At 38.1% G+C, this 27,222-nt stretch overlaps 1 protein-coding gene across 1 annotated transcript in view; it reads right to left on the bottom strand.

Moving 5' to 3' along the window:
- Positions 1–20,023, bottom strand: part of Duox (dual oxidase) — a 251,019-nt gene extending 230,996 nt beyond the window's left edge. Inside the window, exon 1 of the mRNA XM_071589948.1 lies at positions 19,868–20,023. Within this exon, the coding sequence (XP_071446049.1) occupies positions 19,868–19,961 (94 nt within the window). The 5' untranslated portion in view covers positions 19,962–20,023. The remainder of the gene's footprint in view (positions 1–19,867) is intronic.
- Between the last annotated feature and the right edge of the window lie 7,199 nt (positions 20,024–27,222).

Below are 27,222 nucleotides of genomic sequence, written 5' to 3'. Positions count from 1 at the left end.
GCTAGCGGTATCTCGCTTCTACGCTGTAAGTTTATGTTATTTAATATCTATATATACACATATATATATATATATATATATATATATATATATGTATATGTATACATGATACTTGTATGTATGCATATATGTGTGTATATGTGTATATATATATATATATATATATATATATATATATATATATATATATATATATACACACACACACACACATGAATATTCATATGGAGAGACAACAAACATACGCTATGATTATTATAAGGCACATTTCATCCCACCACGGCGAAAATTGTGAATACGTATCAAAGGGTTTGGCATTAGGATTAATTAACGTTAATATACATAACCGACAAGAAAAGGTCCACCGCACATCAACTACAATAGTTATCATTTTCAACTCTGGGGCATATAATTGATATTAGCCTTCAAATCTACTTCAATCCACCTGTCCGTCGTCTACCTTTCTCACATCCTTCATTATTTGTTTGAAAGTATTTTCTGGTGCATCTTCTATTTTCCTGTGGCTGTATTTTTTCCTTTCATTACTGCACTCATGAATTTTTCGCGTGAATTTCCCTCAAGGCTATCGGAATAAATATCAGCATGAATTCAAGATATATCATCATCCTTTCATCAAACTTTGCGCGTAAAATCATAAAAAAATAATTGGAAATGACTCTGATACACCTCTCTGAGTGCGTATGTTCGTAGCGGAAATTGGTTTCCTTTATAAAGCTGCAGTTTTCTTTTCCTGATCATTACCAAAGAGTTCAATCTTCTCAAACGTATGACTAGATCCCAGCACCGATACTCCTTCCGCAAATAATTGCGCAAAAATAAAAAGAAATGCCATTATAATTAAGCATAAAGAAAGTGGCGGATGTGGGACTACATTACAATTATTACATTAATCGATTTGGAAATTGAAATGTTAATATAAACTTAAGAAATTTCTAATGTATTCCTCACAAATTCAAGCGAATTTTAAGATTAATTACATGGATGACATTTGCATTTTAAGTCGGCGAATGATCTTTTGAATTGATTTCCGCGAAGCGAACTCTCCGATCAAATTCATTCCCGAGTATTTTTACGCGGATGCGTTAAATCAGCTTCTCAGGCCAAATCCTTTGGCATATGTCAGAGGTTATGCGAGGTGTGTTCCATAAATAACGGAAATTGGAGTTATTTAGACAAAATTTTATTTATCGTCTACATAAATATTCTTCTCTTCCAAGTAATCCCCACTAGATATTGTGTACTAATTCCAGACTTTTTCCAATCCTCTAAACACTTCCAGAACTAAATCTTTGCTATAGATTTTATCTCTATCAACAATGCGTTTTAAATTTCACCTATGCTCGTAAAACGACGGCCCTTGAAGGTTCTCTTTAATTTTGGGACAAGAAGAAAGTCAACCGGGGCTATGTCTGGCAAATATGGAGGCTAGGACAGAGCTGTTTACAGAGCTGTTCTCGCCAAAAATTCACGAACAAGCAGTGAAGTGTGAGAAAGTGCATTACGGTGGTGGTGCAAAAGCTATTAATTGCAATACTTCACCACAATAACGGGCATTTTTTCGTATTGCTTCACGGCGTTGAACTTGTAAGTTCAAGCTCTTTACATCGTATGGCCTTGTGGCAAGAACTCATGGTGCAATACATGCCGTTAAAATTGAAGAAGACAGAAAGAAGACATTCAAGTCACTTTTTGTACACACCGCAAATTTCCCGAAATTCGCAGGTTCTAAAGATCAAATCATGAAACGGTCGCTGATGTCTTTATTGGAGGTATAGTTTCAATTTAATTTAATGTGTCAGAAGAAAGCAGATTTATTTTAAATCTGATAAAATTTCATATATGCATCCTTAATATCCTCTTTGAATCCTCAGTGCGGCCTATTTTATATTTGAAATTCACGGAAATCCCATGACTCACCATACAAGAGTACGATAAACTTTCACACGTATTTCGTCCATAAAAAATAAATGTTAATGAACGACACTTTTGGGGTCTTCCCTTTCAAATTGCAATCGAAGCTCAGTCTCACCAGAAATGACTGCCCTGGATGCTTAAGTAACGCGGAATCGATCTCGTGCAGTACGTGATTATGAAAGAATCATGTGGCATTTAAACCAAAGCGCTTGCTTCCTTCGACGCAACAGTCGAAGTGTGGCTGCAAAAATTTAGGAAATGCGAGGTCATCGACGGGGATGGCCGGTTAAAAGCTACCACTAGGGCCCGCTTGAGAGAGGGGATGTGGGAAGGCGGCAGTGCCCTCGAGGGTGCGATATCACGCCGAGGTGAAAGAAATGGATGGAAGGCCGGCGAGGGGGAGGGGATCAGCGAGGAGTGTTGGGAATCACGGAGCGACGCGCGATCGTTGCGCATTCGAGACATGCGTGCATCGCCTACAAAGCGACGAATCCCCCACGGAGAGAGAGAGAGCGAGCCACGCCGGGGGGGGGGGAATGAGTGGGGGGGAGAGTGCGGAGCGGGGGAGTGGAAGTTTGAGGACACCTGACCGGCCAGCCGAAAGGAATGCTATTACACAGACTTTTGCTCTTACTCCGTTGACCAACCGCCTTCCAAGTGGCAACCTCGCGGCGGCGCACTCACTTCTTTGCGGCAGAGTAGCGGGCGTCGGTTTAATCATCGGCGAGAGACTGAGAGGGTTAGAGGGGGGAAGGGAGGGGTTGTCGAGTTGGGTGGTGCTCGTGTTGTCATTAGGGGAGGTACCCCGCCGCTGATGTCATCCGTGCCACTGGGGCACATTGGTGGGCAATTTGGCAGAGATAGGATTTAGGAAGGGTTGAGGGAAACCCCCGGCGTCTGCATTGGCATACTTTTTGACGAAATATGGTGCTAAATGGGGTCCAAAGGCTATATCATCCGAGGGGGTAATACGCTTAGCGAACTCTCACAATTGTTCTGAAGAGGAGGATCCCATCCAACTCTTCTTCAACCTGAAGTGGACTCACCAATCAAATGCCCGTCTTATTGGACGTGCCAGGGTTGGTAATTTACTAGGTCAAAACATGCAGCGGTTCAAAGAAAAACTCCTATTTCACACATCTTGTTTTTTTTGTAATAATGATGCGGATTCTACGTATGAATCATTTAAAGAAATACTCCTATCAATTTCTAGCAAAAATTTCGCGACTTCTACAGTTAATACGATTGATTTAGACATCAATGTTTATGAGCGAATATAAGTAATTTAATCTGAGCCAGCGAAATTAGGCCACATGATATTCTGCCATGTTTTCTTCATCATCGTTGCTCTCGTCCGTGGCAAAAATAATGCTATGCCTATAAAAAGGAAAACATAAACGGCTTTTTAAATCTACATTTCCGCGAAATATGTTGAAACGCTATCTTTTGTAGCACAATAAATAAGTTTTGAGAAACACCATCCATTAAAACCACTGTTTTGATTTTAGAATTTATTTCCAATGCAGAAATGGCAAGTTGTATCCAGTAAGTAAATCACGGCGTTTATCACTGAAGAGCGATTGAATCATGTTGTCCGTGAAATTTTGTATTTTGCGTAAAAGATCGTAATTCGTGAGCATTAGCGAATATGAACTAGGGCACTGAGACGGGAATGCAAATTCACAACCTCAATACACGCAAGAATAACATTTCGTAATAGTTTGCATTCGTGAAGTAAGATAAGAAATCCTCATATAAAACTTGAGAAAGTGATACAGATAAGAGTTAAATAGTTTTACTATTTTGGTAGTATGATCGCCAGCGATGTAAGAGCCAAAAGAAAGATGATTAGCAAAACATACATATGAAAAAAGTCTTTCTATCATTAAAAACAACTTTTAAAGACAAATAGTATTGGCATAGGCATACGGTAATCATTCAGCGATTCGTTACAACATATAAGTTGAGTTTATTCTTCTACGGCTGCGAGACAGGGTTGGTAGAAGCGGTGGATATGTGATGATACAGAAGATTAATGACGATTCGATAGACGAAGAAACTATAAAATAACTAAGAACACCGAGGAATGTGTGAAGAGTCTACGGAGGACACTTAAATTAATGAGAGGGAAAGTAATTGGAGTCATCCTGAGGCACGATAGCTTAATGAAGGACGTAATTGAAACCTACAGCGAAAGAATTACTGTGGACGGCAAGGATGGATTGCTAGAGGCAGGCAATGGAAGACTTCAATAGTACGAACCAAGAAGAAAAGAAAATAGATATTCTCAGGTAGGTTAGAGGATCGATTGGAGAGCTGTAACAAAGAGAACTTCCGGATTTAAATGATGGAACGGATAATGATCCGCTGCGTTCATGACAATCTATTGGCAATATATCTATAAATAACTCAAGGAGATCTCACCAACGTTTCGCTATAAACCTTACTCACAAATAAACCGAAATTTGGATATTGCCTTCTAAGGGCATGGGAGAAGTTCCTTTCCTTTTGAAGTCTTTAATTTCACAGCCGAATCTAGTAGGTATGTTCGCAGGAAATCAAAATGCTAAAATACATGAGTTTAGAATGGCAGGAGGTTTTACCCGAAATCGGAATTGGCCTAAACTAAGAGGCTGTCATGGTTTTAAGAAAGGTCTAACATTCTAAATCGAGCAACATTTACCAGAGTGGTGGTAACATACCACCACATGCTTGGAGAAAGCTACTTTTCTCCGCACTGACAAACTAACAGAAAGTATGTTAATTGGATTCCATTAATCGCATGCTATATAAAATCCTATTCACTAATTAATACATCACTGTAATGAAGCTGAATTCTGCGTTTCTTCCAGCCCTTTCGTCATTAAGAACATTATAAAGAAGGTAACAGGTTAAATCCACTGCCTAGGACTAAAATTTGCACCTGTTTGTGGCTGCATTTCACGGGTGCCAAAACTGTATGAAAACCACAAGTAAATGTCACCACCACCTCCAATGCGTTAGTTGCTTGGTAACAGATTACCGATACCTTCTCTTGAAGAAGCGCCCCTCTGCTTGAAGACTGATATGGTTCCAACTCAAAAAACTTACGCCGATGTGCAGAAAGATTTCCAGAACAATTTCATACCCGTGCTGGGAAATCGTGCCCACTCTTCCCATCGCCCGGAGTTGAATATGAGCAACGAGAGAGAGGAATGATGAAATGTAAAAATGGAATGACTGAAGCTCACCGGAGGAGACCTCGGAGGAAGGGTGAGGGTGGAAGGGGTCTGGAAGATACGCGGACCAGAACGACTTCGTTACTCTCGCAGCGGGGAGTGCGGCAACATAAAAAAAAACACCCGACACGTACCAGCCCTTTATAGCCCTAATTCTTGTCACGGCGAGTGGTCGGAACGGGCTAAAAGACGGACACTACCGGAAACACTTGTACTTAGGTAAGCAAAGAGAAGGCGAAAGAAAAAATTGCATCACCTATTCAGCCTACACAGCGTGGAGTCACGCCAAGATTCACACCGGACGTTGACTTCTCTTGGTAGTGAGGAGCAACATTCTTTTGTACTTCAAGAAATAACATTTGATTCAAAAGAATTTTTAACTTCACCCTTTTTGGCGAAGCAATGAATTGATTTTTTGTCCCTCTCTAAAGTAATGGCCAGGCTGAAATACGATAACCACTGCGCGTCAGAAAAAGAAATGATGTCACATCCGATCAGCATACCTTCAACGAGGGAAGTAATCATCTTTAAGAATCCAAATCACGTTCCCAAAGCAATGCGAAGTGGTCATGATTGAGTGGCAGTAATTTGAAACGGCAAATGCTATTAAGAGTGGGTGGAACCCAATTCCGGTATCAATTTCCCCACCTTCAAAGGCCAAATATTTTCCGTTAAGCACATCTTGACTTTAAAATGATTGCTGCACTCCATGCAAATGAAATAATCTCCCTCAAATGCTATTTACAATACTTCTCAGGGACTTCTTATTGAGCTGCTTTTCGTCACTGATGAGAGAAAAAGAGCGCCGGTACATCAGATCCGCTTCAGGAACGTATTCGTCGTCCTAAAACTAAAACTGGTATTAATACCTGTTCATGTTTTTGACTTCTCTTTAAATGTTTGGTTTAATTTTTCTGCGTGTCATATTCTGAGGCCAACTTTCGTGCTTGAGATAACTCAAAAAGAGAATGCATTTAATAGAATAACTGCTGATCGAGCAATTTTGAGCATATTTTTCATCGGAATCCCTTCCTTATAAGAAAACTCGAAGATCTAATAATCAATGAACAAATATTGCTACTACCTATTCGAAACCATCACATTTTATTCCCCTTATGAGTTTATTATTAACATCTAGGGAGTCAATGGCGACCTATAATATAAGATCATTTCAGATGATTTTTTGCAGGTATTAAATTAAGTGTTCTGAAAAGAAGTAGAGGAGATAAAAATAACATCAATTATCGTCATCCCAATATTTAAAGCAACAGGATACAGAAATATTTTGAAGATGTAAAGAATTCCAAATTCACTGCAGAGCTACAAAAATATCTCCCCTCAAAAAGAAAGTATATTAATTACCGATTACACAAAAATAATTTCGACGGCTTCCACTATTTTCGTTGGAAGTGGAGGTGATCTATTGGCAAGTATCCATATTTGCACACAAATAATAACATGTGACATTTAATATTTCCTCTCAGAAATCATGGAAAAATCAAATACCTTTCATCAAATTAGGTCCAAAAACTAATTCAAATAACCTACCAGGACTTACGGGCACGAAACTCGTCAAGTGACTAATCAGATATGAAGATTTAAATAGAATTTTCCCGTTATGTGATTTCTTAATTTAGGACTCGGATGTACGAACATAAAAAAAAGAAAATCCCAAAAGAAAATGTTCGCGCGTAAGGAACGACGAGCCTCCCTTGCCTCGGGAGGCTTGAAATGCAGGGAGTGAGAGAGAGAGAGAGATAAAAAAAACCAATGACCGTTAACAGTATCGATGGTTTGGGTAAAGAGCAACGGTGTCACTTCAATATACCTAATGACTTAAAATATCTTTGAACGCACTGCGGATATCCGCTTCGCTCCTCAATCACATTTAACTTACTGGTGCAATGCAATGAGTCATTGAGGATAGACTCAGCACCTATGGAATGTTAGATGTTAGCGTGGCATATTTGGACAAATCTGACTTTGTATTTCTTTATGTATTCGAAATTGACCCATAATATACCTGGAAAATTTCCCAAGTTCAGTGACAATTCATCCTAAATCATTTAGAATATTCATTAAGCTGTCAGTATGGTTATTTCAGGACACCATTTCATTTCAAACATTTCGTGAACTTCTCAATACACCTCCCTGATTCCTCCTGTATTTAAGTTGGAAACTCTGAGATGATTTTTTTAAGAAAGAAGCATTGGTCCCACCACTGGGTTAGAATTAACTAATTGCCTTTTCGCATGACGCGAAAGAACGAGTGAGAGACAAGTGCGCGAGTGAACGAGTAAGTCAAAATATTATATCGCAGATTTAACAATAATGGAGTCCTAATTTTTTTTACATATTCCGCCTGCTTTGATTAAAGAAAATATCACCAAACAGTGATAAGGAATATTTTTAAACCCGTAATTACTTACTTTGCGTGGACCGTGAATTTATAGCCTCGAATAGCATCGTGTCGATACACGCCATTTAATCATTGCAGCAACAAGTCGGTCAGGTCATAGAGGTTTCGAATTAAAAACTTGTAGATTCAGGGTGTTACGTTTAAGGGTCTCCCTTAAGATAAAATTAGAACGACCACTTTCAACTGTAGAGTGGGATTTTTATTAAGCTGAGATTTACTGATCAACAGCAGAAATAGAAAAATAATGATATCAGGTAAAATATAAGAGATATGCATTGACATTAAAATTGTAAGGTGGCTGAAAATTCTCTTTCTTTTAACAAAAATTACCATTGAAAAAATATTTTCTCCATTCATTAACTAATCATTTTTGAGGATCTAACCGCCTCCATATTAAGCTGAAATCTGCCTTAACGAGTTTCCAGAGAAGACAGGAAGAGGTACATTTACTGAATCCAAACTGTTATAACGTACGCAGAGGGCAAGAGACTCAGTAGTGGCCTTTATCTATGAAGTACAAGTGATGCTAAATGACAGGATATACCCACGGATCTTGTGCATTAATTTAACATGATTTCTCCAGCTACTATTTAATTACATGTGACTTAGTGGTACTGTGTTGAAACAGCATTTATTAACGTTTTAAAATAGTGTAATTGTCACTTAACTTAGTTTAAGACTGATGATCTGTGCTTCCCTCACGAGAATGAAATTTAGGCATCGTACGAAGTGCATTTAATACCGATAAATCAACAACATTTAACTGATGATATCAATTTTGAAAATCGAAGAGTAAAAAAGCTTATAAGCTGACATGTAGTAAAGACCTCATCATCGTATAAGAAAGTATAATTACGACTCGCGAAGCATGAGATTACCTAATAGTAAAAGGCAACAATAACATTCACCTACACAACAGGACCACCACTTTGCGAGTGGATGGGAAAATGGCTCTAGTTTGGAGATTAAATAAATGCGTATACTTCGGCACCGCCGAGTAAGAGAGCTGGGACCAGTATTTACATGAGATGATGGATGAACGATAATAAGCAACTTTGACGCTTCAACTCTATCTCCTCTCAAGCATGAAATAAATTAAAGGAATAAAATCCAAGTATCTTCTAATGAGACTTTTTACAAAAAAATGAGAAAGGGCCTTTCACACCTCAAACTCCGACTGCCACCGGCATTAAATCTCTACCTCAATTACAAACACATTTGGTCTTTACCTGAATAACGGCACGCTAATTATTTCTCTGCCTATTGGCCATCACGTCACAGTACGAGTCTTCAGAATCCTTTCAAAACACACTTTGACCCTCTTGAAACTTTTTACATTCGCAATTGATGGAAACGGAATTTGCATCGAACTTATACGTTTAGAGGTATAAACTGAAGTATCGTTTATGCACAAACATGCAAGCAACAATTCCCTAAATATTTATTTGGTTTACCTAATTTGAGAAAGGGTTATTATAAAGACATACATCCTTCATAGACTTAGAAACTTTTAGTTAATTTAAAATTTTGATCAAGTTGACTTGCGATAATTATTTCAAACAATAACGAAAATCTGTCTTGATCAGAAAAATGATTTTGAACTATGACAGGACACAAGACTGAAATTGATATCAATGGATGCTATGACATTAAGAAGCAAAACTGATGTCCAAGGCAAAGTCTATCACCTTATCCTATCCTATCATCAAACCTATTGCATGTATTAATAGAGGAAACAACCACAATAGTGACATAAAATGCCATAGGCATTAAAATTAATGAAAGAAGTATTCACAGTATCCGTTTATCGGATGATAAAGACATAATCAGAGACTCTGAAAAGGACAAATAAGATGCTCAAAATACTGTCCAAGCCTTTGAAGATTTTTAATTCAACATCAACAAGAAAGAGACCGAGACAATGGCAATAGAAAAGAGAAATGATATAATGACAGAAATAGATAGTACAATCTTCTGCCAAGTTGAAAATTTTACCTACAAATGGAGTATTATTGACAACGTAAATTAATGCGAGACGGAGATTAGTAAAGAACAGTCTTGGCGAAACGATGTTTTTCAAAAAGAACTTATAGGAGTCGCTTTCAAGGGAGGCGACCGACAACGGGTAATTTGCGCCAGATTGGATAGAGGGTAAGGTAGTTGGGGTAGGATGTAACAAGGGGTAGGATGTTACAATGGTTATTATCTTACAATCTGGTAGATGTAGGATGTTAACAGGAATGAAGGAAGATTGGAGAAACACCTGGCGTTGGCATTAGCCTCCTCACAACATAAGGCGCCAAGGGGTCAGCAGTTCAACGTCCCATCCGACGGATGGCCTACTAAAAGTTCCCCTCACATAGCACCAATCAAAACTTCGATTCGAACCCGGTCCCCTCAAAAAGGACTTGCTAATGAATTATCATGTTAGCACGGAGACCATGAAAGAGTTCACCAAAACGTTTTTTTTCAGCATCATTTTATGTACGAGAGACGTGGACCATCATAAAAGCGTAAAGAATTAAGCTTGCGGAAATGCAAATGTGGATTTGTAGGGAGATGGCGTTAGCAAGCTAAGGTGATAGGAAGAGCAATGAAAAATCATTAAAAGAAATGAAAAAGAGTATATTCTTTTATAAAACCAAGGACAAAGAATGCCGAAAATTATTGGACAGATATTAAGGTAAAATCAGTTCCTAGCCAACATATACGAAGGCAAAGCTGTAGGAAAGAAACCAAGATGACAACTAAGGCTGCACTCTTCAAAACATGGAGCAAGAGCGTTAACAGAAACACAGAGCCCGACCCTCCAGCCACTGCCTTAAATGGTACAGTCCGATTCGGGAAGATAATTAGAATAAGTCATCAATCATTTTAGTCCACATTTAAATAGGATTCAATATTTTTCAATTTGGCTAAACCTTAAATCTTCTGAAAATTTATGGAACAAATAAAAAACTTTTATTTAGGCATGTACTTAATTTTACTTTATAGTATTTGCATAACTTCTATGATACCATGCGATCCCATTCCCTCGGCATTAACCATCTCGGCTCATGTTGAGAGGCAAATCAAATTGTGACCTGGCTACTGATTCCCAAGCCTTTCAATCTATTTGCGAGTCCTTCAGAGTACTTTGCTCATACATAATGATCTAGAGAAAATTTGGTAAATTTATAAGTGGTTTATATTTCCGTTTATGATGAAGAAAGTTTAATGTTGAATTTAAGACCTTAGCAATCTAGATCGCAAATCGACATTTAGCTTTGCATAACGGGCTAGATAAACCAGGGCAAAGAAAAACGTAAACTATTATAAGCAGTTAATGGAAAATATCAAATCAATGAACAATGATGGAATGAAGATAATGACAGCTACGAACAAATTGGCTGACTACTTAAAACTGTTTCTTGGACTCACACTGTAAGGATGATAAACATATATTTCATCAATCTACCAAACTGGGCTCAATATAAATTTAACAAGATATAATCTAAGAACCAACAGAAGCAGAGTGGCCATCTATTGATGATTTTAAATTTCCCCTCTCTAAGCAGATAAACATTTTTTCTGGTGAAACAGGTTTTCACTCGCAATAATAATTTAGACATGGCAACACTCAAATCTTAATGGTATTAAAACTAATATGAATAGTATTGTCTTTTAATGATTTGCAATGAAAGTAATGAATGTATGAATAAATATGTACGTGCATGATCAAGATTACATCGCATCCTTGAGCTGGTTTACCACCTCGACGGTCGCTAACTTCTCCAAGAATGTTAACATAATTTCCACACACGTAGTCTCCACCTCGTGATTCCAACCCTGAGATGAGTTCCATTACAATTACACCCTCGCAGACCTTCGAGTAATGGTGAAAAACTTGCGCGCCGAAATGGAATGTGACAGTTGAAATCCATCAACCCATCCACACTCTCCCATTACGATCGGAACAGAATAAATTGGACAGCAGTCAACGCGCTCGGTATTGTCCCACCGTAGACATGCTCTCATTATAGGAATGGACCGCGCCCTACTGAATGATATACCTGGAACGCAAACGACCTTAGAGATGCAGCACTGAGCCTAGTATCTGATAAGCGCCAGAGAGAGTAATCCGCAGTAAGCTCCAATTCCAGCTCAAATTAGAAACGACATTGGAACAAGTTAATAACCTCATTATTGGAGTGACGAAACAGGACAAGGTTAAAATTTCGGGGTCATGTGGTCTAATGTGTAATGCATTAATTAAAAATTAATTGTAATTTTAATGCATGTATTCCTAAAACATTCACCCGATGTACCGAAATATAAACCTCGGTGACCTTAGTAAAGAAATAATAGCTGACAATACTGAGATTTTAAGAGTTCAATTAAGTTGGTCACTCCATGGCATAGCGGATTTTGCTGTGAAAGTGCACCAGATCTTAAGATGCTTTCTATGAAATCATTTGGAAAATACTAACCCCCACGAAAAATCATAACATACTTCATTACAACAGTATTGTCACCATTTAAATTCTTTCCTTTTCACCTTCTGCACAAAAAAAAACCCTCACCGGGAAAATGCACTCGATCAACTGAGAATTTCTACCGCCAAGAGAGGCCGAAGAAAGGAAAACCGATGCCACGCGAAACAATAGAAACACGATATGAAACATGAAATAATAATTCCTTATTCACTGAAGTCACGAAGTCAAATGACTACACTGGCCTGATTTACAATGTTTCTCAACCTTTCCGAAGTCACGGGCTCCCACAGCAAACTATGAGCATTTCCACAGGCACAGTTAAGTTGCGGCAGATTATCGGTTGAGAAACGCCGGGTCAGTGCACTAACGACTAATCCAAATGTCGTGGATTCGATTACCACCGACGCAAAGACTTGTATACTGTTTTATCACTCCGAGGCTAACGGAGAAAAGTTGAGTATCCGAGATATATTCACACGTCCTAGCAACTACAGGTAAATCGCAAATAATAGCACCCAAATCAGCGTCATTCCTCTCTCCGTTGTATTGTAGCATGGCTGGCGTCGGGGCTATCCATGGCCACTGTTAAATGTTGATTTATTATCAGGACACCTATTATCAGGAACAGTCTAACTCCTACATGAATATAATAAAGGAATGTCAATCGGCCTCGTTAGAAGTACTTTCAATCGAAGAGATAAAAATCCTATAGTATGCTCACTTAGAGGGATGACTATATTTTTACCTCTGCCCGAAAATACCATGGGAGCAGCATTCTGGAAAAGTTTGGAACCGGCCGAAAAAATATAGCCAATTGATATGAACAAAGAAAAGGAAATCATTCAAATTCATCTGAATTTTAATTCATTTTTAGCGCACTATTCTAGTTCTTAATTTATTTCTACAAAGTTCAAATCGAGGTTACGAGTAATTTCAAGAGCGCAATGGAATGGCAGATGAATAGCCATCTTTTTTATTGTACCTGTAAGCGTTTTCACATTAAAATGATTGTGCGAATAAAATAAAATGCAAAAAGACTAATTTTTAAATCTATTACTGGATAGTGCCACGTAATTGGATCTGTATTTTACGATGTGTTGAAATTTTTTCGCCTAGTCAACTGGACGCTATAATTAACAGTTCGTTTTTTTATGAGTCTCTAGGGTCGGCTCTATCTTAAGGGCGGAATGGGTAGCCACCCAGGGCGACAACTCACGAGGGGCGAGGCCGTTTTGAAACAATTGTAGGTATTACGAAGAGTGCCTTGAACTGTGATTTATGAGCAATATTTTATGTTTTCTCTTGCGTTGTTCTAATTGAAATATGCCCATGAATCATTCCCACTATAAAGGAGAGAACGCAGGTTCTCAGGGGCTGAAGTAACGCAAATCATATGGCCTGAATATGCCTCATCAAAAGTGAGCCCTAGCGCAGCAGTTTAATCTAGAAGCTTGACGGAAATCTTCAAGCTAAAGATAATTGCATCTAGAGGGCTCAGGATTCATCTGTATTCAATAGTTTCCCTACTAATGATTTCAACAGCAAAAGGTGATAAATAGTATAATAATACAGCAATGGCTAAGCAATTGAAGTAAATAATTTGGCAAGTCCCTCGAACAGGAATTAAACAAAAAATGCTCATTGAAAAAAATGTAACTGCGACAAGATATAATCTCTCTTCCAATGATTTTTTACATCAGGACATATTATTAATAGTTTTTTTTCACTATTGGGTAATGATAATAGGTTTCATACACGCGATTGGATTGAATCACCCCGTTATAATTGAACCAAGATATTCTCCAGGTTTATTTCCAATAGAGACGCCCGAGTTTTATTTTTTTCTAGAGTGAACAAGGATTAATTTTTTTAATGAAATAAATTGAAAGCTTACGAATCACTCATTACCGATACTTTAAAATATATCCCGTGACAGACACCAACATTCTAAAATAAAAATATTTGCGCTTACTTCGATGTCATTCTTTCTGATAGTAGTCGCTTAAACAAATAAATACCAAACTTATATTTGCGTCAACACCCAGTAAGAAAAGACGCCACCAATTCTATATGAAACTTCTAGTAAGCTACTCATGTCAACTGAGGGGTGCGATCGTGGACACTTCATTGCAAGTTGATCATACAAGACCATTCGTGGATTTTCAATTTCCTTTCTAGATCTATGACCAATTTCTTCACATGAAGACATTATGCAATGCAGCACAGCATGGGAGACTCCTCTACCATCCGTTTCCAATTACTTGATTCGATACGCTCAAGAGATGAGAAAGTGAGCTAAGTGGCCGCAGAACTTCGAAGGAAAATGCAGTCGGTCGGCTTCGTTAATGTGACAATATTTTTAAAAAATGAACCCCAAACCTCTGTGACATATAATCTCATTTTATAATTGTAAGAAAAGAAACTTGGATTTCATGGTTATTACCATTGCTAGACTTTTAATGATTAAAAATGCAATTAGCGCATCATAATTGAAGATCCATGAATACGACAGCTTGGAATCTTTCTCATGTGATTTCTCGCCACTACTTGAACGGTCAGACCATAAGGCTACACCAAAAGAAAAAACTATTACTTTTGAATGGGTATCCATGCTTGTGTTCCCGACTCATATTCCACCAAGTGATGGTATATGCTTTTAGATTTGGCGACCAAAAGGGTACTAGAATGCGATTTGAAACAGTTAAGCATACGATATTTCCAGAATGTAAACGTAAAACGAATCCACTTACGGCCGTGAAACTATTTAAAAACGAAATAACCAAGACCGTATACTTGATTGGCACTGGGGTATGTTTTGGGGGTAAGTAAAAACAACGTGACAACTTGAGGGGAAAAAAATATAAAATCACACACTCAATCACTCTTTTTGAATATGTTTGTGTGTAATTGTGGTTCACGGGGGTCAATGTTTTCCAAATATACACGAGTGATTGAGTGTGTGATTTTCATTTTTTCCCTTAAGTTGTCACGCTGTTTCTACTTGCCCCACGAAATGTACCCAGTGCCAATCAAGTTTATGGCCTTGGTTATTTCGTTTTTTTCGATTTTCCCTTAGTTTTAGCCATACAATAGCTATACGCAGGGGGGAAAGGACATTTTTTGTGTTTACATCCAAAATACACTTTCGGAATTAAAAATCTTTTCATCAAATCTCAAACTACCAAAATCGCTTTTCAAGTCAAATGAACATTTATCCAATTAATTTCAAAGTCAATATATAAATGTAATACACATTACGTGCGCATTTTCGAAAACAAATGGAAACGAAAGATTGAACGATGAAAGTTGCTGTGATACCTCAGCTTTAATCAATGCCACTTTCAGCTGGTAGACAGCCTAAGTACTACCCATGCGCTCACTTCAAAGTTATTATATTCCCGAAGAGTTGATTTGTGCCTTTCATTAGTGACCCCATCAAGAAAAAGATTTTCCATCTCTATCATGTAGAAATTTTTCACGTATAAAAATGTACTTTCACTAACCCATAGCTAGCGGAATACTTTAAAATATATTAAGCCCACATGGTTATTTAGAAACAGGCGAGTCATGCGCAAAAATGTCTGTGAAAATAATTATTCCTGCTCTGGCATAAGATGAGAGACAAGTCGTACAACTTTCATTTTCTTTTTTAAAGTAGTTTGCGATTCGTGATTCCAGCATCTCTTGCCTGCATGATATATAGATACACAAGAACAGAGCATTAACATCCACCTATGCTTCATTCCACAGCTGAATTTTATAAATAATTGCAACTGTCTCCAATCAAATGACTCAAATTTAATGGAACGCCACCGATTATCACACACACGGTCGCTTATTCCCCCGTTCGATTATTGAAAGCGGTTGGATGCCAAGCGAAGATATTAACCGTCTTAAGAGTTAATGCCAAGTAGAAAAGGACATCGCTCATTAATTCTTTTTCGCATTAACTTTTGGAATCGGACTGATGTAAACAACAATATATAGCACGTGTTACCATCCCAGCCAAATATGCGACAAGATCAAGGACGAGATCCACAAGGATCATCTTGCAAGTATCAATTTTTGTTTCGATGGATAATTTAAATAAAATGGGTCCATTCAAATTTTACGCCCATATTTATTGTTCTGATAGTATCTTTAAAATGTAAACAAAGATACGTAATCATTCCACATGCAAAACCCCCTCCCTTAGAAATCCTCCCGATTTAACCTAGTAGCGAAATTATTGAATTTTATAAATAATTATTTAATTTCATAAAAAGTGTTAAAGGGTGATTTATCATATAAATTCTTATGCATTGTTAAAAACAGGTCATATTAGGATATACAAATGTCAATTCAAGTAATAGAATATCCCTAGAGACAAAGAAAAGAATCTCGCAATGAAATATTTCAATAATTACTCTCTCATAAATAATACATTATAAAACGGATTCAGAGAATAATTTTGTGAATCCTTTAGAGGCTATAATTAACGCTGATTCCGAATAAGTTTTTTGTACGACTGCTTTTCAATAAAATTATGCACAGGAACATTAATCACAGTTCTCTTTTGCACGCAAGGTCAGATCTTGCTCTCTAGAGTCATAAATGAAGCCAAAGTAATCAACCAGAACTTGATGGGCGAACGTAGAGTTCATTTTGTACTAACTCCTAAGGAATGTGCAATTCATGCATCAGGGTAATAGATCCAGTTCCTTTCCTGTACAGTACCGTCCCTGACAATCACCTAAGATGTTATAGTCAAAATAATCCAGAGCTTAAGTGAATCTTGGGTGATCCCAAGCCGTTTGTGGGAATGGCTCTATGATCCCACATAATATTCATGCAAGATCACTCATCCAGGATATGATGCCTTTCTACGTGCAACGATACAAAAATCAGATGGATCAATATTTTATGACCTATGCAATATAAAACCTGAAACCCGAAAAATAAAATGCGTAAAAATACCTTCTACGACTATAAAAATATTTAACCGCATAACAATCTCATAACTGCACAGAGGAGTGATCTTCTTCTAACGCTAAACAAAACTGAAAATTTCGTTATTCAAATGACTCAGATATGAAACAGCTTCAGTCTGATGAGCACTTCAATTAAATATTTTTAAATATCATTGGCAGTAATTACCTGAATACATTGAATTAGGAATGAAATACAGAGAACCTTCAAAGGACTGGTAAATTTAACATTTTAACAATATTAAACAAGGTAAAACATATCAGAACAATGCATATAATTGAAAAGTGGAAATATGAAAACGTGCAAACATAACTTAACAAAAGAAATATTTTAAAAATTAAATATTAAGTGGCAGGAAATTTATTTTTCAAGGTGGGAAAACTTATCTTGGCTCGGGAAAACGTATCTTAAAATTTCAATTTTTCCAATGCCGAATACATTTTACGTGAAAACTAAAGTCGCCCAACTCAAAAATTTACCCTCTGAATAGGGTTAATGTTGATTCAGTAAAATATAAATGAAATTACTCGGTAAGCATTAAATGAAATTAAACCATCTTGAATCAAATAGATTTTAAGCTTGATATAAGCTTAAAGATTAAGCAATAATATTTTAACACATATGAAGTAAATTACACAAATTAAAAAATGTATAAACCTACTTCTGAAAGAAAACCTTTGACCGCATTAGGTCCTCAATAAGAAAAAACAACATAAAAAGCAGGAAAAAGTAGCTGAAAGATGGAACGAATTTAAAATTGCTTGTGCATAGTGACGGTGAGCGTCAAAAGTAAAGGGAGAGGAAGGAGGTGGAAGTGGCAATGGAAAAGGGGGCGAGAATAGAAGCGGAGAGAGGGAACTTCTCTCAGTTCCCCGCTCGATGAAATGTCCCGTTACTCGGTCAACGGACGCCGCGTCGATGCGGGGTAAGAGGCTATGGTTTACGGGATAGAGGAAAAGGAAAGAGAAAAATACTCTCATAAAAAACAAATTTAGTCTGGCAGGTAAAATAAGTATCACACTGGAGAAATTATCGACATAATGACGTAAAATGCCCCAGAAGCTCGAAATGAAATCTCGTGACACCTGCAATGCGAGCGTTGAAGTCTCCGGGGCCTAATAGCTTTCAGATGTGGTTCATTCATAAAACCTACGACCAAGCATTACAAGAATTTCATAAAACGCAATATAATATGCCAATTGTTTCTTTAGATTATCTCAAACAATATACGTAACCAACACAAGGCACGGAAAAGAGCCACACATTTGTATTACTCGGGGCATAAAACATTATTCTTATATAAAGATTTTAGGATCATATCAATAGAGATTGCAAAAATATTAATTTGAATAAGTCTTATGGTATAAATTAAACAAGCCCCATTGAGCCGAACTACTTTCAAGTGAAAATTTCATTCCAAAATAAAAAGGAAATATGCATAAGTAATACGTCCATATTTACAGAAAATACTGTTTAAATCATTTAAGGTCGTCCCTACTCTATTCCAAGTAGCTTTAAAATTATTGTAAATCCGTAAATCATTGCCCAGTAGACAGCAAACCTTTGAGGTTATTTCCATTTCAACGTTAATAAAGGGAATTATCCAGTAAGTTGATAACATGCAATCTTTATAACTTCCTTAAAAATTCCGTATGTGCCTTAAATTCGAAACATCCTCAGCGCGTAAACACAAATGGGACAAGAACGGTTGTCAAAATATTTTCACAACAATTATAACGTATTGAAACAAAAAGAAACTAGCAACTGGCACACCTATGATGAACACAATTAGATTTGGCTCTTGGTGTAAGACTTGGTAATGTCATTATGTCCTTGTTAGGCAGAGCGCTAATATATGCCATGCAATAGAGGCCATGATAGACGTACATGGGGTCATAAAACAGCATAACCGCATTTTAAAGATACGTTAAAAAGGACGCATCAATTGTTCACGGCTATTCGTTAAAATGAGATAAGAGGAGAAGCAAATTTCTACAAGGAAGGAAAATTCGCCAGCAGCAAAGCATCGCCGAATATTGTGAGAGCCTTGTCGAACGGAGCGGGTTCTTGCATACGCGACGTTCGCATCTCAGAATACGGAAATCGGCTGCGTCAATTTAGTTCCAACGAAACAAGAGAAACGCGGGATCTTTCCAAAGGCATTCCCGCCCGGTCGCAAGTTTTTCGAGCTTTATAACGATTCGAACTCGGAATGTCAGCGGAAACTTCAGCAGGCTTCTCCTGCTGTTGCTCAAGGCAGCTTGCAGTTTAATGATGATAGAGAAACTTTTCCTTTGCTCAGCAATTCTTCACGTGGGATACCAACCTAAGCTTCCGCTAGTCAACCGAGAGGTGATAATGCTTGGGTATGCTAGCAGAGAGCGGGTACAATGCCCTTATATCGATAGAGCACCCATTATAGCTTATTGATACTCCAGCAAACCTTAAAACTAGGTTAAATTATGCTAAAACCAAATTTTAACCCTCACTTTGAAGAATAGTTTTGTTCCAGAGTTAATATTTCACAGAAATACTAAAAATCTGAAGGCACAGCTGATATCAACGGCCGATGACTAATTCACGTGAGAAATGAGTAAGAAAAAATGTATTTTGTTGCTACACCTCTTTCTTACATTGCGCAAACATGGTAAGAAGACCAAAATTCCTACAAAGGCCGCCTATTATCATTCTCTACTAATTTCTGCACGTGGCCTATTGAACTGATAACCCAAATATTTCTCCCCGTAGCCACTTTCTTTACGTGTCACCTGTTCGAAGCCAACGAGAATCACACGCCAGCGTCACACTTACAGTAAACAATTCCCCGAAAAAAATTTATCATGAACACTTACCCGGTGTGTGTCCATTGGCTGCTAGCAGCACCAACAACAGGAGCACTACTATTGAAGGGGGTACAACCCTGCACATCGCCGCCTGTGCGGCCATTTCTCAATGCTATAAGACTCCACAAGCAATTTGGAACATGCGTTCAGGGAAAACACCAAAAAACAGTCGACGACACGACACCACTTCCAGAGCAGATCCAAACGTCCCCGAAGTTAATCTTGACACTCCATCAGAGGCGAAAAATGGAATCACACAAGATGCAAGAACTCGAAGACTGTGATTTCACCTCCTGCTCAGATTTCTTTTAACGAGCTCGGGAGCTATGATTATTCCCCGGTGGGCGATCCTAGTACCTAAGGCCTTCCACGGCAAGACATCGAGGAACACCGGAGACGAAAAAAATTTCTACTAACTCCGATGCACGAGGGCACCAGTTCCACGAGTTTTTACGCTCGCCGAATTGAGCGGTGCCACCGACACCAAATGCGGGGAGAGAACCCGATCACAGCCGAGTTCCTTTCGCCGGCACAACTCCCGATTCTCTCTGTCTGACACACTGAGGAAGAAGGGAGGTTGCCTGTGTGTGTGTGTGTTCCACGACCTCCTCTCGCACCAACTTGCCTTGTGGCCGACTCAAGCGAGCGCGGATAGAAAGTAGGCAAAAGTGCTGCCCGTAACTTCCCCTCCGTTCCCCTCTCTTTAACTTACCCCTCATGATCGCCCTTTCCACCTCCTTTCTCTCTCTCGTCCCCTCCCTCCCTCCTCTCAGCCGCCTCCGCCTCAACCTCACTTATTCCTCCTCCTCGTCCTCCTCCGAAGCCGCGACGGCCTCCCCTCCTCAAACACCCCAACCCCTTCCCGGCATAACTTCTTCCTCTACCCCCACCCTCCCAGAAACTCGCTCCGTCCCTCCCTCCACCTCCGGGCCCCCTACCCACCGCCCCAAGGGCTCGTCATGCATCTCGCGTCCTCCCTCCCTACCCCCACAACTCCCACCTTTCGATGGGTTCCTCAACACGGCTCCCTCCCACTCGTCCCGGCCTCTCCGGGAGGATGGGCTGCGGAAAGGGACAATTTCTTCCGAGAATCGAGATTCTTTCCCCGGAGGGTGACAGAACTCTTGACAGCCATCCGTCGGTTGACGAAACCAGACCCACCGTGGTTTCGATGTGCTTCCGCGGATAGTTCCACGCCATTTACGTGATCGCGAGCCTCGAAGCGCGGCGTTAAGGTTTCGAAGTCGGGTGTAGTAATACTAAGGAGAGGCGACCAACAGCTAAGGTCATTTGCGCCATTAGGGGTGGATAGAATGAAGGGTGGAGATGGGTTTAAATTTTTCTAATTTTAACAAAAGGCACAAAGGGGTCCGCAGGCTTAACGGACTGCGTACTCACTCAAAATGGATAAAGGTTCGCCAAATTGAGCAAACCCTCCACAAAGCACCTCAAGTAGGAATCGAAATACGAGCCCGTACCACTGAAAATATTCGACGCCGCCGGGATTCGAACCTGAGCCCTCTGGGTGGGAAGCCAGTACGACATCGCCAACGCACAATCCCCTCGAACTCGTGCGACTGGGTAGCTCTGGTGGCTGGGTATAAAACGAAGTATCCTATTGGGTCGCATTAGGCCATGAAATTCATTCAGGGTAGTGCAGAAGCCCAGTTCGAAATTCCTTTCGATTTTTACAAAATTATTTTTTAACATCTTCAGCGTTTGGAAATCTGTTCACCCCGAATTCATCTGAATCGTCCAGTGTCCAGACATAGTGGAACGCATACCCTCATTTTTGGAGACCGTAAACACCACTCATTTAACCTACAATATTGATCAATAAAGACTGATAATTTCTTTTATTTGCGTGCAATGAGCAGAAACTATTTCGTTATATTGTTAACTTGATGAATATGTGCAAATAGTGTCATTGATGTGAGTCCACATCGCAGCTGTTGTGAGTTGAAACATATCCCGCTCGCCTTAGTTAAGGGCATAATGAATTATGCAAACAAATATTTCTGATCACTATTTACTGAACAACCCCCGCATTCACCTCATATTTGGCTAACAGCATTAAACATACCTACGTTACCCCTCCAAGAAATACGCGCTACTTGTGAGGTGATCAGTAGGTTTAATATCAAAAACCTTTTTAGAAATAATCCAGCGGATTAGGGCAGGTTTTTGATGGACCCTGGCACTGCAAACTACTGTACTCCTATGCTTTAACTAATGTGACATAAAATATCCTTCAACTCCATACTGCATATTACAGTTAATTGGTTTACCGCATAATACACTCACTCTTAAACGCTGCATAATTTCTAACTCTTTCAATTCCATCAATACTGCATATTCTTAACCTCCCTGTACCACCTCGGTTTCCCAGGATTCTTCTCCATGTTGTTCTCTTAAGCATCCCATCGCATCTCAGTATCACCTGCATCCACTTGTCCTACCTTCTTCGAATTTCTCCGAGCAGCTTTCTCTCTTCCCCTACTATGCCTAGAACTTCATCGTTGGTTTTTCTATGTATATTATTTTTGCCAATCTTCTCTGCAAACTTCTTCGAAGCCTTCAATCTACACTAATTTTCTTGCCTCTACGACAAATTTTCCAAGCCTATCAAAAATACACTTCATATTAAAGTTTTCACCAACCTATATATTTATCAATTACTTTAACTTTACTAATTTATATCTTTATTTAAGATTTCGGTCGTCTCACTTCCGACCCCTTGTAAAAGCGCCTTTTCCTGACGTAATTCTTCTTCTTTTCCCTCTTAAAACACAAAATAGATTAACCGTGGAATGTTTACTTTTAATATCAAAGTCATCAGTATTTCAATCTTAAGAGTGATTTACTGCAATTCTAATCAGTTACTTTCAGTGTTAGTTACCTCACCACCGGATAGATTTTCTGATCCATATCCTTTATTTGTCCTATGTACTTGTCTCTTGGTCTGTGTAAGGTAAAAATTCACCGTTTACTAAAGTTTCACTCGAATTGTGATATCAGTCTTCAGCTTCCCCCTTCCACACAGGGATTTTAGTTTTTTCATAGTTGATTTCGATTGTATTCAGAATCTTCTGCAGGTCTTCTGGGGTTCCGGCCATTCCTATGATGTCTTTCCAACCAGACCATTCACTTTGACTCCTTTGATGCCCAACTCTTATGTTTTTTCATTGCCTCTTCCAGATATACATTGAATTTCGTAGCTTGCAAGAGGTTTGGATCCTTGTCTAACTCCTATTTTATTGTTGCGTCCGTTTTCCCACTTTTTCATTTGCATGGTTGTTACCTTATTTTTGTAGAAGATGATGAATTATTCCTCATTTGTTGCAATCCATTCCAAGAGCGTCTAGTATCTTGAATATCTAGTTGCATTCAAAGTTGTTGAATGTCTTCTCGGAGTTCACGAATTCCTCATACAAAACTGTATAGCATGTTTATATGTCTCATTTTTTCGGTCAGTGTCCTCAAGCTGAGCATTGCCTCTCTATTTTCTGTGCTTTTCTTGAATTCTAATTGGTTTTCCATTTGGCCCACTTGTATCCTTCCTACTATTCTTCAGCTAATTATCCGCGCAAGCATTTTTGTTGTGTGAGACATCAAGCTCAATGTTATGTGCTCTTTGCATTTATCTATTATTCATTTCTTCGGTATTAAATCATTTCACTCTTTTCGAACTCCTCTGGCAGCTTTCAATTGTCGTCGCTATTTTGATTATTCCAAAGAATGTATCTATAGCTTTGACCTCGAGTGCCTTTATTATTTCTCCGTTTATTTTCTCTACTCCTAGTACCTTGTTGTTCTTCAAATCTTTCACGGCTATGTTGAATTTGCTCTCCAGTATTTCCGAGCCTTGTTATTTATCTATTTATTATTACCTATCTAATTATTTATTATTATTATTTTTCGATTATTATCTATTTTCTATCAAGAATTCTTCTTTATCATTATAACTGTATAATATGTACACGGCCATTGAATATTATATCTGTAATTGTATGATATTTAACTGCATAATATTAATGTATACACTGTTCTATTTGATGTACTCCAACTAAAATTTTAAACTTAGCCTTCCTACGTATCTCTTGAGAGTCTCATTAATTTTGTTTTCTAATGATTATTTCTCATACCATAGCTATTACACTGAATCTTTAATGCACTATGAAATTATTTTAACCCTGCTGCTGACGGGGTAACTAAACCCGTCCGCAAATGTAACTGATTTGAAGACTTCCCCACCAAATTTCACCCCATCCCTTCTCATTCCTCCCATACCACTACCTCTACATGTAAATTAAAAAGAACAGGTGATAATCCCTCTTACTTCCCTTCCTAGTGCAGCGCATTCCAACTTTACATTCCCTTATTCTCAGTTGAGCAACCAATGACATGGGCTGCTTCCAGATGAATTAACAATTTAGCAAGAATTATACTCCTGGTCAAAAAAAAATATATGTCACGCTACTCAAAAAACCTTTCGTTGCAATGCCAATTTTTTTATCAGTGAGAAGTGTAGAACTCATGACCCTACCGAGCCCGTCACTTCGGCTCAACAAGTTATCGTGGCGCCCCAGCTGGCATTAAACACGTACCGGAATCCCTCTAGTTCATATTTTTCGGGTTACTATAATTAAAGCTACTTATATGACCCTGAGCCATTAAGTTTTTCTATCTTTGGAATAGGGCATCAAGTCTACGCAGCGAACATTCAATTTTCCTATCATTTTAAGTCCCATATGGTTATCATTATCTTTATTTGCAATCGAATGTAATAAGAGATATTGCCGTATTCCTAAAGGTCATTAGTCTATCCATGAAAAAATCATACCTCAATTTTTGGCAGGCTAATAACCTGGAATTAATGTTTATTTGACCCTTACTAGAAGGCCAAGAGGGAACGCAACAGTTTGGAATGGCGAGACAACTCAAAAAAGCCTACTTTACATTAATCAACGGGTTACATTTATTTTAGTATCTCAAATAGTATTAAAATATTCATATTTTACCAAACACTCGAATTTTAGGCGATTGCGACATAACATTTCAGTCGGAGACCAATACTTTCCTAGTCGAACTGAAATAATGCTGATTTTTTATTTTGTGCATTAAAATGGTTGGTTTATCAAATTTTTTAGCAAAATAATTATCTAAAGCTAGGATAAGAGTCTTTTTGCGACAACACACTCCTATGGAGCACTCAAGACCACAAATTTAGAAAAAACAAAAATGGACATTAGCACATCTTCTAGAGAATTAAATTCACATGTTTAAAATTTTTGAACAGAATTTGACGTTTATGTTCCTTCAGAACGCTTGAGTATTTACTTACCATGCAAAATTCTTTTAAGTTAGTATACCCTGACAAAAAATAGTTGAACTAACTAGTAAGTTAAATGAGCTATTCAACGCTGAAATACCTGAAAAGTTGACGGATGAAAATTAATTTTCTGAAATTTTTAGAAGAAAGTGACAAATTCCTCTGTTGAGTTTGAAAAATTAATATTACTTTAACGATTCTGAACTAAAACTGGGAAATGAGGATTCGTAGAAAACGGTTTCGCTTCTACATGCATGACCAATATGGCAGACAGTAGTTAAGACGCTAATCAAACATTCCAAAGTGTTTAAAAACTTAATTTTACTTCTCGAAAAATAAAAGTCATATAATCAGCTACTTAAGTTTAACGATGCTAGTGGAAATCAAGACAATATTTAATCTTGAAATTATATTTTTTCAGTGTAGAACCACTATTACCAGTGAAGTTACTTTGGATAGAATGTACTAAATTCGGCTATATTTAGTTAATTCAGTAACATTTGGTCCGAAACGAAATCCCACTATTGCTTTCCAGCCAAAGATTTACAAAAACTTTGCGCGCGAATGCGCCGATTTTCCTGGTGTGGTCAACTTTCACAACCCATTGAACTTGTCAAGGGCATTGGAAAAATAAAGGTCACTGGCAATGGCCATTCCAGTAAAATATTACTCACACGACAGATGAGTCGGCTGGTGTCTGATCTGTACTTCATTCTGAGGAAATCGTGTTTATGCAAAGTAATATAGCGGAAAGTAAGGCACCACAGAAATGTATTCCGGGACTTGGCAAATTTTTAAAAGGTTTCATTCAAATCTTCAGGTAATTTCTGATCGTTTTTCTCCGAAACTTTAGTCATAAACAATGGGGTCACGTAAGGCAACATGCAATCTTGCTGATTTGGCATTGACGACTTCCTTTGAAAAAAATGTGAATTGTTTCATTTTTCAGAAATAAAAGCGTAATGCTAGTTAACGCCGAGTGTAATTATGGTTCTTTCTATTCTACTACTAATAGGTGTACCATTATTCCCCTTGTGTCCTTGCCTTTAGGGCTGAAGGAATAGATTGTATTATTAAACGAGAAGAAATAGTAATTAGTTCTAGGTGCAATAATTGATGAGCAATCAACTCCAAGCTGAATAATTCGACATTTAATTATTTTGCTAGGACAGACTAATTCAACAACTACAATTATATACTTCAGTAACATACAATATTTCTGTACCCCAAGCAGAGAGGAATTCAGGCTCTGTGCCTCCTATGAGCAGAAAGCAAAAGTGGTATACATGTAATATACACGTAAGGACCATTTCAATGCCTGAAGTTTCTTCACGCATACTTTAAATTCCATGTAAGTGGACGGAGATCAGTATGAACTTGGAATATAGATATATAATATATATATAGATGTTTTAATGTTAAAAAAATGTCACATTAATTCACTTACATAATTATACACACACACACACACACATATATATATATATATATATATATATATATATATATATATATATATATATATATATATATATATATATATATATGTATGTATGTGTATATTCATAATAGATGTTTTCATATTCTAATACAGAAGATCATTTTCTAAAATATCTTACAATAATGTTTAAATAATCACAAAAACAGCACATAAATATGTTTTGTTTCATCAATAGCAACGAAAGAAGTCAACTCAAGAAAGTATTGGTTTATCGGTGTACATTTCCGTCGTTACACAGTAATATTTCAACTCCCAAAATGACAGGGAAGCTGCCTACCCCGTCCGTCCCTTGGCCAAGTCATTCATCATTATGATCACATTTCAGCGCCACGATGATCTTAAAATCAAATCTATGAGCCGTCTAGATTTTAGCATTCTTAGAGAGATTTTAGTTACTGAGCTCCGCAAATAACGGTATATTTAATGAAGCCAGATTCGCGGTAGTCCAGTGGGTAGAGCGTGGGACTACTGACCGGAGGATCCCGGGCTCAATTCCCGGGCAAGGCACTCTGGGCACCTGCAGCTCCACCC

The sequence above is a fragment of the Hetaerina americana genome, unplaced genomic scaffold, assembly GCF_022747635.1.
Source record: "Hetaerina americana unplaced genomic scaffold, ioHetAmer1.1.p SCAF_4, whole genome shotgun sequence".
Taxonomy (NCBI): domain Eukaryota; kingdom Metazoa; phylum Arthropoda; class Insecta; order Odonata; family Calopterygidae; genus Hetaerina; species Hetaerina americana.
Note: the sequence above shows the minus strand (reverse complement) of the source record. Positions and strands in the feature narration are given on the sequence as shown.